At 38.5% G+C, this 12,553-nt stretch overlaps 1 protein-coding gene across 2 annotated transcripts in view; it reads left to right on the forward strand.

Moving 5' to 3' along the window:
* The window catches only part of DMD (dystrophin), a gene marked incomplete at both ends in the record, with an annotated part of 1,177,430 nt that overhangs the window by 321,059 nt on the left and 843,818 nt on the right, over nt 1-12,553 (forward strand). For both annotated transcript variants that reach the window (XM_082480534.1, XM_082480533.1), the window contains 2 exons: nt 11,358-11,546; nt 11,884-12,065. In XM_082480534.1, coding sequence (XP_082336660.1) covers nt 11,358-11,546; nt 11,884-12,065 — 371 coding nt within the window. The remainder of the gene's footprint in view (nt 1-11,357; nt 11,547-11,883; nt 12,066-12,553) is intronic.

Genomic DNA, 12,553 nt, shown 5'->3' on the forward strand with positions numbered 1-12,553 from the left:
GTGTTATGTGAGATGTTGAGGTCTAAACCCAATGAAGCACTGAGCACTTGGATAGAACTTGATTGACTGGGAAATATACTTTGAACTAAATTATTTTAGATCTGTATATATTCTGCATTCAGATGCTGCATATGCAGATGTGGATGGCAGCTGTCCTTAGCGTTATCATTTCATGAACCTTCAGTTATCTCCCTGGACAGGTTAATGTTAATACAACTGAATTCCATTTATTTGGGGAACTTGATAACCAAGAACAGTAGTGATGGCTCTGTGAGTACCATAAGGTGGACCATATTACTCCCCTAATTAAGCAAAATGCTATGTTGATTTGCTGATGTGTTGAGTTGCTGATGCGTTTACAGTGGTAATTATGGTAAGGCCTCTTAGAGACTGCTGGGAAGCTGCAGCATGTGATCTTTTTTTATTCTTTTTTAATCAAGCTCTAATTCCCCTAGCCAAGACAGAACTTAGAAAAATTCCAGTGCCGCACCAGGCAGAATTAATGTCCCTTCATCCAGGGGCATTTCACGGAGTCCAGTCTTCATAATGTAATGTAATCAAGTAGTCAAAAGAGTAATCACGTGGGTGATGTCTGTGACACATGGTCAGACCACTGTTGGTGTGCAGCTCATATGTGAGCAGAGCAAACCTATAGCTGCCTGGTCCTGACTGCACAGAGGCACTCTTAGTCCTTAGTGTAGCAAAACAGTCTTCCCTCCAAGTAGGAGTTGCCTATGCAGAGCTTGCAAAACTTTTTCCTTTGTACTGTGGAATGTAGGGATGAGCACGATAGCTGTTAAACTGGTTTAAGCATTATTTGGGGTGAGAGGACGAAGATTCTTATAGCAGTCATTGCAAATGAGTTTAAAAATAATTTTCAGACACACAACAAAAGCACATTTCTTCTTGGAAAAGAATAAAAGGCGTGTTGCTCTGGCAGAGATTAGCCCTCAGGGAAAGTAACAGAAGGAAAAGGAACACTATCCTGGTAGAGTGAGTAACAGAAGTCCTCCAGAGTGAACAGAAGATTTGAATACTTGAAATACTGAAGAAAACTTGAAGCTTAGTCAAGGTAATAAAGGAGGGAACAAGTATAAGTGTATGCAACTGATAGGAACTGTCAAAGTTACTCTTCTGTTAGGTGCAGGTAGGAGAAACAGTTTCTCATAAAGTCAGTGAGGAGAGACAATATGATAATCAGTCAGATGACTGACATAATCAAAGTAAAAGATGCTATGGGATAACACTGATTTTGCTGACAGCAACAGCAGCAGAGAGAGAGAGAATATAAAACAAAGGAAAGGAAGAGAGAGCAACGACTAAACAGGATGGTGAAAAGAGAAAGCTACTTTTCCTTCTAGAGTGATAGAGCCGTAAATACACGTTTTCATAGTTTTTTGAGCTGTAATGTTGTAGAATTCATAATGAAGTGCATATGAAAATGAAAAGGTCGATTTTTGGTTTTGTTTGTTTAACTTTTTACTCTCGAAATCTCAAATTGTATTTTAGCAAAATAGATTTTGATGTCTCCGTTTCTCCATTTGTCTGTCTGTTGCCAGAGAGAAGAGGAATAAAGTCTGCATTTGTTTCACAATCCCCTATATGACGTGCTAAGGAAATAATTGAATACTTTTTTGGACAATCCATTTGTATTTCTTTTGGCTAAGACATAATTCACCTGTCTCCATCCCATTTTTCTGTTTATACATTTAATGGCTTTTCTGCTCATGGAGACTGTTAAAATATGATTTAATTAAGACCATAGAACATTTAAAAGGTCTTTGTCAGAACAGAGTACTTTAAAGTGGCTGCTACTTAAGTCCTTACTGCGTTTAGAATTTACATTCTGAAAATTTAAATTAAAGTGACTGTATATTATCTATTCCATCTTGAATGTTTTTCATGCTACTGCATGATACCCTGATCACAATTCAAATTTTAAGGTTGACTGATCATCGTCAATGGACAGAATTACCTTTTCCTTTTTTTTATGTATGTGACAGTATAAGACATAGTAGACATTTGTCAAGGGAACTGAAAGTGCTGGTCTGGAGTTACCTCGTTAGTAGCATCGCTGGGAACAGACTCTAGGTTTCTTGACCTGTGATATACTTTCAGCACATACTTACCTTTTACTACTGGAGAGTCCTGTGAAGAGTCATTAGTTAATACTGAAAATTTTTCCTAGGTTGAAAATTTCATCTTTCTTTATGTGAAAAGTACTCTTATTTATGTGTTGTGTAGAGACCAATTGACCTCAGTCTACTCTGTGACGTGACAGCTCCTGAAATATACGTCCCCTTAGAAAGTGCCTTGTTCTTGGATCAGAAAAGGGAAGGGTTAAAGAATGGTTGGTAGACTACGCATTTCAACAGGAAGAAATCATAATTTTGTTGTAGGTGTATGGTGAAAGTAATTCCATTCAGTCACAGACAGTTGATTTAACACATCTGCATCAAGTCATATTACTGTTTGGAGCTATGATTCTTAATTGCTTGAATGGGAAGTGCCTGCCTTAGAGAGGCAAGTACTGTGTGTCTTGTCATCAGTCATACATCAAAGAGCAATACATTTTGTAATCAGAACAAAAAAACCCAACATAATTAAAACCCTTAAATAAACACAGACTGAAAAAATTCCCCAGAGAGTTAATAAAACCAGTATGTTTTTGTAAGATTTGTGGAAAAAAAGAGTCAAAAAGAAATCAACCAAAACCTGCTTTGATATCTTTTTTCAAGTACAAGTTTGTTGATGAAAGCACGCTAAGTAGAAAATCTTTTTGTGAACCACTGACTTACTTAACCATGTATGTAACATGAAACAGTTTTTAAATTGTTAGAAAATTCAGTCATTCCAGGTAGCTGGCAGCCTTGGTTGCTGTCTCTTAACTGTTAATACTATCTTACCTGTCTAGTTCCCAGTCTTAGTCTTTTTCCTAACCCAATTGGTTCTAGTTTTTTTCACTTCCTTTCAGTTGACTTCAGCCAACTTCTATGCTCCAGGTGCCAAGGTGCAAAATTTTCCTTTAATGCCAGTAAACTCTTTATTTGTCTTTATTTGTCTTTTTCAGTCTTTATTTATACCAACTGCAACTAATAGAATAGTTAGAGATTAATTTTCCTTTGCCCTTTCCTTTTAGTAGTTCCAGCATTTTCTTTCCTTTGCAATGTACTTTCATTCATCCTGCCTGGCTCTGGCTTTTTCCCTCTCAACGTCCACATTGCTTAAGCTCTACTGACTTTGAATGAACTAATAATCTACTGCATCTCAAAACTGCAGTTGCAAGGACAGGCCAATTCATCCAGGTGGAAACATCTGCAGTAAAAGTGGAACCACTGAGAAAATCAAGTATTGAAAATATAGGCTGTCTCAACTGAAGAAGCAAAACTTGCGGTTTTTCAGATTTATGATAAAGCCAAACCTAGGCTTATTTTCATATGAATGAGAGAAAAAAAAAACAAAACAAAACACATCTTCCTGACCCAAGATGTTTTAATTCACAAAGGCAGTTTCATAATATGAAAATGTCAGCCTCAATTAGAACAAGGAAATAGTTAACATTATAATAACAAATAGTCTGACCAATGTGTCTTCTTAGTTCTATTACCAGAAATGACTGAACTCTTCTGTCTGATGTTATCTGTTAAGGAAACAGTCTTGATTATTGTGAAGAACATTTTAGCATTTAACATTTTAACAGTTATAATTTGGCAACTTCAAAGGCACATAAAATATAATTTTGTAATGAAAAACTTCAAGGAACTGATAGAATAAGCAGTGGTATTAATCTCACCTGGTAGGACTGGCACGGTTAGAGGGTGAATAATGTGTGCTACATTCTGAGGCTGTAATCCTGCAAAGGGAGTTTTCAAAATGAGAAAACCGCTCTTTACTTACATTTCCCTTTACTAAAAAAATGTTTCTTTAAAATTTTGTGTCTCTGACTTTTAAAGGTCTAAATATCTAGACCCAAATTCTGCATCTTTTACAGTGAGACAGGCAGTTTCTAAAGGAAGAAAATCTATAATGTAAATAAGAGTGCTGGAATGAACCCGAAATCTTTACTGCAAAACTACTTTCTAAAACTCAGGAGCAGTCGTCATGAACCGAGTTGCCATTATGTGACACATGCAGGACAACCAGGTGATCAGGCCCAGTCAGCACGGGTTCATGAAAGGCAGGTCCTGCTTGACTAAGTTGATGTCCTCCTATGGCAAGGTGACCCACTTAGTGGATGAGGGAAAGGCAGTGGATGTTGTCTACCTGGACTTTAGTAGAGTTTTACACCATTTCCTGCAGCATTCTTCTGGAGAACTGGCTGCTCATGGGTTGGATGGTCATACTCTTTGCAGGGTAACTGGTTGGATGGCCAGGCCTAAAGAGTTGTGAATGGAATTAAATCCAGTTGGTGGCCAGTCACAAGTGGTGCTCCCCGGGCTCGGTACTGGGGCTGGTTCTCTTTAATATCTTTATCAATGACCTGGATGAGAGGGTCGAGTGCACCCTCAGTAAGTTTGCAGACGACGCCAAGTTAGGCGGGAGTGTTGATCTGCTTGAAGGTAAAAAGGCTCTATGAAGGGATCTGGACAGGCTGGATCTATGGGCCAAGACTGAGGTTCAACAAGGCCAAGTGACAGGTTCTGTACTTGGGTAACAACAATCCCATGCAATCTCATCCCCCCTGTACTCAGCACTAGTGAGGCCACACCTCGATTACTGTGTTGAGTTTTGGGCCCCTCACTACAAGAAAGACATTGAGGTGCTGGACTGTGTCCAGAGAAGGGGCGGCAAAGGTGGTGAGGGGTCTAGAGCACAAGTCTTATGAAGAGTGGCTAGGGGAACTGGGATTGTTCATCCTGGAGAAAAGGAGGCTGAGGAGAGACTTCATCAGTCTCTACAATTACCTGAGCGGAGGTTGTAGCGCGGTGGGGGTTAGTCTCTTCTCCCAAGTAATAGGTGATAGGACAAGAGGAAACAGCCTCAAATTGTGCTGGGGTGGTTTAGGATGGATATTAGGAAAAATTTCTTTACCAAAAGTGTTATCAAACATTGAAACAGTCTGCCCAGGGAAGTGGTAGAATCACCATCCCTGGAGGTATTTAAAAGACAGGTTGACATGTTGCTTAGGTACGTGGTTTACTGATGGTTTTGGCAGTGTTAGGTTTATGGTTGGACTTGATGATTTTAAAGGTCCCTTTCAACCTAGATGATTCTATGAACTCATAGAAACATTCTTAGAGAATTTACTAACATGTCCAATCCTTCTCCTCCCTTTAGTGACATAATGCAATTGTAGGTGAGGAACACTTTCTTCCCTTGCTTTCTTATTCTGAAGCAGCTGCAAGCTTATGGTTTAGACTCTGTGAATTAATTCACAGAGTTGCCAGGCATTTTCTAGAGGACAACATATGGGTCCAGATAATGTTTTTCCTTCTAGTTCAATCCATAAGAACAACCAGGAGTATTTTCCATGCAAAAATGGCTGGCCAAAATAATCTGTGAGCTGACTGGCTGATTTCTAGCTAGATGTCATGCAGTCTTCATCACACATCTGAATTTTTCATGTCATCTTTCCCCTTAACATTTGTGTCATCATGCACGCATTGTTATTCAGTAGATTATTCTCTGTAAATGTTTTGCTTTGACTGCTCCCAATCAACTTTGTTTTGCATAATCATTAAATACTTTATTAAGAATAGATTTTGATTCCAGAATGAAAATGCATTTTTCCTGAGTGTAGCCCTCCTAGTAACATATGGCTATAACAATTTAACTTCAGTGCATCCTAATTGTTTTTCAGTCTCTTAAAAATTATGGTTAAAAACAGCCATCACAATTTAGATGCCTCTGTCAACAACTGTGTGTCTTTGTTCTCGCTTTAGTATATGCAATACCTTACAATTCTATTTTCTTCTCAGTATTTTAGGAATTCTGAAAAGATTTCATAGAAATTCAGAAGTAAGGATGCTCACAGGAGATGTTGGGTTTATGTTGTTTGGTTGTTGATTGTTGTTTTGTAGGGGTTTATAAAATGGATTTGCCTACCGTTATAATTTCTAAAATTCAGGATTTTCATTGCTGTTTGTTATGTGGATTATTTCAGTGTGGATTATTCTTTGTGCTGTAGAATCTGTATACTTAAATTTTGTTTGTATCATGGGATGAATAATCCTTTTGTACATGAATATTACGTAGAGAAACTCTTTTGTTTGTTTTTGCCTTTTTAATACAAAGTATGTGGCATTGGCATTAGGTTAGTAGTTGCCCACTTCCAATGTGATTATTTAACTTTCCAACAGTCTGAACTTCTGATTTGAGTAGTGATTTTTCATTCCATATGCAGAAGAAGCAAGGATGTACAGTTATCTTTTAGAGAGCTAGCAGCACTGATGGAAGCAGTGAAGCTACAGTTTAACAGGGGATTTTAAAATATATGTAATTTGTCAAGTCAAAACCCACTGTTGACTCTTAGGCACGTTTTTTATGCTTGTAGGCTTTTTACAATGTGAATATTCTCTGCTTACGTAGATTCAGATCAAGGTGGCCATTGCTCCATTCTGTCTTGTTAACAGAGAATGTGCTTAAAGATGCAGAAGGAAATTTAACACAGTTTTGAAAGTGTGTAACTGTGGCTTGATTTTATCAATGAAATCAGTGAGACTCATTTGTTTTAATCCATTTGATGATCCCAGGGGGTCCCTGCATATGTCATTGTCAAATCTGAACACAAATACTCTGCATGCTTAACATGCTCTAGAATCACAGTATCACAGTATCACAGTATGCTAGGGATTGGAAGGGACCTCAAAAGATCATCTAGTCCAATCCCCCTGTCGGAGCAGGAACACCTAGACGAGGTTGCACAGGAAGGTGTCCAGGCGAGTTTTGAATGTCTCCAGAGAAGGAGACTCCACAACCTCCCTGGGCAGCCTGTTCCAGTGCTCTGTCACCCTCACTGAGAAGAAGTTTCTTCTCAAATTTAAGTGGAACCTCTTGTGTTCCAGCTTGAATCCATTACCCCTTGTCCTATCACTGGTCACCACTGAGAAGAGCCTGGCTCCATCCTCATGACATTCCCCCTTTATATATTTATAAACGCTAATAAGATCACCCCTCAGTCTCCTCTTCTCCAAACTAAAGAGACCCAGCTCCCTCAGTCTTTCCTCATAAGGGAGTTGCTCCACTCCCTTAATCATCTTAGTTGCCCTACGCTGGACTCTCTCCAGCAGCTCTCTGTCCTTCTTGAACTGAGGGGCGAATATCAAGTTGCTACTACTATTTCAGCTTCTGTTGATTGTTCTCTTCATTTTAATTTTTATTTTCCCTAAAGTGCATGGGGAAAGAGAAGGCATAATGATCTATTGAGTTTATTAAGCCTCAGCAGTTGAGAACTATTCAATTGTGCTATACAGAAATGAGTATTTTATTCAAACAAACAAACAACTATTTATACTTCAAGCACAATGGATATCCATTCCTCTACTTTATCACCTTATGACTGATCCCAGTTCTCTGTTGGCAGCGGTGCTGTAAGATTTGAAGGAAGGTGGAAAATTCTTGTTTCGTCCCTCTACGAAATACAAGGATTACTGACACCATTCTGCAAAGTCACAGAATCACAGAATGGTCAGGGTTGGAAGGGACCTCTGGAGATCATCTAGTCCAACCCCCCTGCCAGAGCAGGGTCACCTACAACGGGTTGCACAGGACAGCATCCAGGCGAGTTTTGAATGTCTCCAGAGTAGGAGACTCTACAATCTCTCTGGGCAGCCTGTTCCAGTGCTCTGCCACCCTCAAAGGAAAGAAGTTCTTCCTCATGTTTAGATGGAACTTCCTATGTTCAAGTCTGTGCCCATTACCTCTTGTCCTGTCACTGGGCACCACTGAAAAAAGACTGTTCCCATCCCCCTGGTACCATCCTATAAGTATATGAATATATATACATATATATAAATACTTATAAATATTTATAAGCATTGATAGCATCGATAAGATCCACACCCCCCCAATCATCTTTTCTCTACACTAAAAGACCCAAGTCCCTCAGCCTTTCCTCATAAGAAAGATGCTTCAATCCCCTAATCATCTTCGTAACCCTTTGCTGGACCCTCTCCAGCAGTTCCCTGTCCTTCTTGAGCTGGGGAGCCCAGAACTGGACACAATACTCCAGTTGCAGCCTCACCAGGGCAGAGTAGAGGGGGAGGATGACCTCCCTCAACCTGCTGGCCACACTCTTCTTGATGCAACCCCGGATGCCTTTGGCCTTCTTGGCCACCAGGGCACATTGCTGGCTCACGGTCATCCTGTAGTCCACCTGGACTCCCAGGTCCCTTTCCACAGAGCTCCAGGAGGTCAGCCCCCAACCTGTACTGATACATGGGGCTATTCCTCCCTAGATGGAGTTCTTCGGTTATAGTTCCTCCAGAGCTTTTCTGATTTCCTTCTGTGAGAAGATGGCCATTTTTTGAATGATAACATACTTTGGAATTCCTGCCAAGTAAATATTTTGATTTTCATTTACATTAGAGTGTTTGCTTGTCTTTACATTTGTTCAAGAGTTATTACAATGGTGCAGAAGTTACTCTGCATTGTTTTGCCATTGAAGGTCATGAATCCCAAGATTTTTTCAATGCAATTCTGTATATTTGTGATAGCATGGGAAAGCAGTGAAAATGCTGGTCAATGTGACTAGGGAAAGTTACGCTGAATAGTTGTTCCTCAGAAAAAGTTTTGTTAGGGGATGCTTTGTTAAAAATTTGTCAAACACCAGACAATATTTTGTATTACTTCTAGAGAAAGGAGGATTTTCAGATAGAGAATTTTCAAACAGATAGCTGATAGATACCATATCACAGATCTCTGCAAACATGATAACCCTGGTCTCACTCAGCTGTTACAGCATCTTTTTTTCCCCCAGTGTGTCACACGTGGGTACATTTGTCTGGACAGGCTGGACTAATGGGCTGAGGCCAATGGTATGTGGTTCAACAAGGCCAAGTGCCGGGTCCTGCACTTGGGTCATAACAACCCCATGCGGTCCTACAGGCTTGGGGTGGAGTGGCTCGAAAGCTGCCCAGAGGAAAAGGACCTGGGGGTGTTGGTGGATGGCCGGCTGAATATGAGCTGGCAATGTGCCCAGTTGGCCAAAAAGGCCAACGGCATCCTAGCCTGTATCAGGAATAGTGTGGCCAGCAGGACTAGGGAAGTGTTCATCCCCCTGTACTCAGCACTGGTGAGACCCCACCTTGAGTACTGCGTTCAGTTTTGGGCCCCTCACTACAAGAAGGACATTGAGGTGTTGGAGCACGTCCAGAGAAGGGCTACAAACCTGGTGAGGGGTCTGGAGGACGAGTCTTGTGAGGAACAACTGAGGGAACTGGGGTTGTTTAGCCTGGAGAAGGGGAGGCTGAGGGGAGACCTTATCACCCTCTACAAGTACCTGAAAGGAGGTTGTAGAGAGGTGGGGGCTGACCTCTTCTCCCTGGTGACAAGTGATAGGATGAGAGGAAATGGGTTTAAGTTATGTCAGGGGAGGTTTAGATTGTATATTAGGAAACATTTTTTCACTGAAAAAGTTATTAAACATAGGAATAGGCTGCCCAGGGAGGTGGTGGATTCTCCATCCCTGGAGGTATTCGAAAAAAGGGTAGATGTGATACTTGAGGACATGGTTTAGAATTTTTTGTCAGGGTAGGTTAATGGTTGGACTTGATGATCTTAAAGGTCCCCTCCAACCTCAGCTATTCTATGATTCTGTGCAGTATCGTTGTAGAAAGGAAAAAAAATCATTACATATGCAAAAGCAGTGATAAAGTTACCACTTTCTGCAGTGGACTGTACTACTGCAAAACTCTTGCTGCAGAAATGTGATGTGGTTGGGTGTAATTTTTTACTACATTGTATACTGCTTACAATCTGGAATTGCACACAATTAAAATATTAATTTGTGCAGCAGGAATATATGTTGAACGTTTTCCGTGCCTCATTGTTTATATTCCTGTAAGATAGTACTTTCTTCAAACCAAAAAATAAACTACTGGCTTCATCAGATTATCAAGTCATTTCCTAGTGCAGATTTATTTACTGAAGAGTTTTTCACTCATATGTCTCAATGAAGTTATGACTGGTGTTTAATTGGCCTAACACACATATGACAGAGATTCATGTAAATTGTATGCAATTATTAGATCTATGCAATTCAGAATGAATTTGTTGTGAAGATGAAGACTGAAGATTTCATTTTAAGTGATCACGTTACATTCATTACACTTCCTGCTTTCTAGTGCTAAATTTTGACTTTCTGTCCTAAGCTACAGTGAAATGCTTTAGATGCTGGTTTGAGTGGTTTATTGGAACAAGTATATCAGTAGAGTTTTTGCTAACTCTAAAACCATTAAGTGTCTTGGTATCATTTTTTTAAAAAAGCATAAGCATATTTTCATGTAAATAGTTTGGTTTTGTACTAACTTCCTAGCAAAGTAACTAAACTTCTTCAGAACTTTTAGAAAAATTTATGGTATGTCATCTTCTGTAGCAAACCTGTATTTCTTGCTTTTGTTTTGTTCTAGTCATCTACTGTTATGCTAATCAGTAAATACTTGTTGTTGATTTCTCTTGACTCTAAGCAGTAGACCGTAAGTGTGAATTTTGTGCTTGTAAGAGTCACCTGGCTTCTGAAGTATAAATATAAAGGTGGCCTTGGTGGGAAAGGGAAATCAACAGTAATACACTTCTGTTTGTTTTTAAGAAGTTACAATTTGGCATGAGATTTCTGAGTTTTTTTGACTTTCTAGAACGTTTTTAACAAATGAGCGTCTATGGATTGCTCAAGCCTAGTATTGCATGTAGTGTAAAGAGTTGTTTTTCTTTTTTATATTCTGTTTTCCATAGATTCCCCGCAATGTCAGCATGTGACTTACTGCTTTTTTGGTGATATAATTTTACTAGCTGCTGTGGGAAATAAATTTCTCCCTCATTTTCAAGTGAAAATACTCACATAAGAAACAGTAAACTAGAAATAAAAAATTAGACTGTTTATAAAAAAACAATTATAATAGCATTATGCTGTTATAATTTAAATGTCTCTATTCAGAATAGTTGCTATGTATTTTGAATTCTACTGTAAAATATATAATTTAATCTGAGATATTTTTTATATTTCAGTCTTATATGATCTTTGTCAATTAACTGATTTTATACTAATAAGTACTTCCACACATTAGCCATCTGATTTTTTGTTTGTTTGTTTTACAAAAAACTGTTTTTTTTATACAAGCCAATTGTGTTCTATTTATTTTTTTGTAGAATTCTCTGAGTAGACTCTATTTGCATTACTTTAAAATTTTGGGTTTGATCAGTTTGTAGAAACTGTTGAAGAAAAGACATTTACCACCATGCGGCTGGGATCTGAAATGGAACTTGAAAACTACCAAACTGCTTTAGAAGAAGTACTGACATGGCTTCTCTCTGCTGAAGATGCATTACAAGCACAAGGAGATATATCCAATGATGTAGAAGTTGTTAAAGAACAATTTCACACCCATGAGGTATACTTATATACGTATATACCAATCTTTCCGTAGGCATTTATCAGCTTGTAATCCATAATAAGGTCAAAAATACCAAAGAAAGATATTTCTAGTTTATTTCATTCCTTTTTCTTCTTTTTGATTTTGATTTGGAGAATTTAAAGGTAATACTGAAGACTGTGCCCTATGCAAAAAGTGAAAGTGTTTCTGGGTTTTGTTATGAGGTTTGGGGAGGGGTTGAAAAAAATAAAAAAGCAAAGCTAAAGATCAGGTTTGGAAGGTGGAAGAATGAAGATATTTATCCAAAGTCTTGGACTGAATCAAACTTAAACCTGGATTTTATTTTTACTGTCAGGGTTTTATGATGGAATTAACAGCTCACCAAGGACGTGTTGGCAATGTTTTGCAAGTTGGAAGTCAACTTCTAACAATTGGAAAACTTTCAGATGATGAAGAGAATGAAATCCAAGAACAAATGAATCTACTTAATTCTCGATGGGAACGTCTCAGGGTAGCAAGTATGGAAAAACAAAGCAAGTAAGTAATAAATCAGGTAAAATAATATATACGGAGTGTGACTGAAACAATCGTGGACTTGACTAACAGTTGGGATTTTCTTTCACTTCTCTGTGAACAAAACTCCATCTCAGATCTTTTTTAACCTGAAATTTGATGTGTAGTGACTTTTAAGCTTGCATGTGGTTTTTCTGATTGTTTCAACAAGTATCACACAATATTTAGCTACAAAGGAAATAAACTTTCCTGAGATACAAAAGGAAAAGCGAAACAAATCTTTAAGAACTATAAAACTTGGTTGTGTAAAAATAGTGAGTGGGAGCTTAGCTGTCCAGGAAATATCGTCATGGTTTTATCTGAGGACAAATTACATTATTCAAAAAAGGGCACGTCCTGTGGCTTAAAGTAGAAATACAATTAAAAGTAGAAAAATAATCTATTAATTAGTCACATTAGTCTTTGAAGCATTTTTTAAGATTTCTTTGTTTTATTTTGAAATGTTTATTTAC

Source organism: Vanellus vanellus (assembly GCF_965231255.1).
Source record: "Vanellus vanellus genome assembly, chromosome: 1".
NCBI classification, from domain to species: Eukaryota; Metazoa; Chordata; class Aves; order Charadriiformes; family Charadriidae; genus Vanellus; species Vanellus vanellus.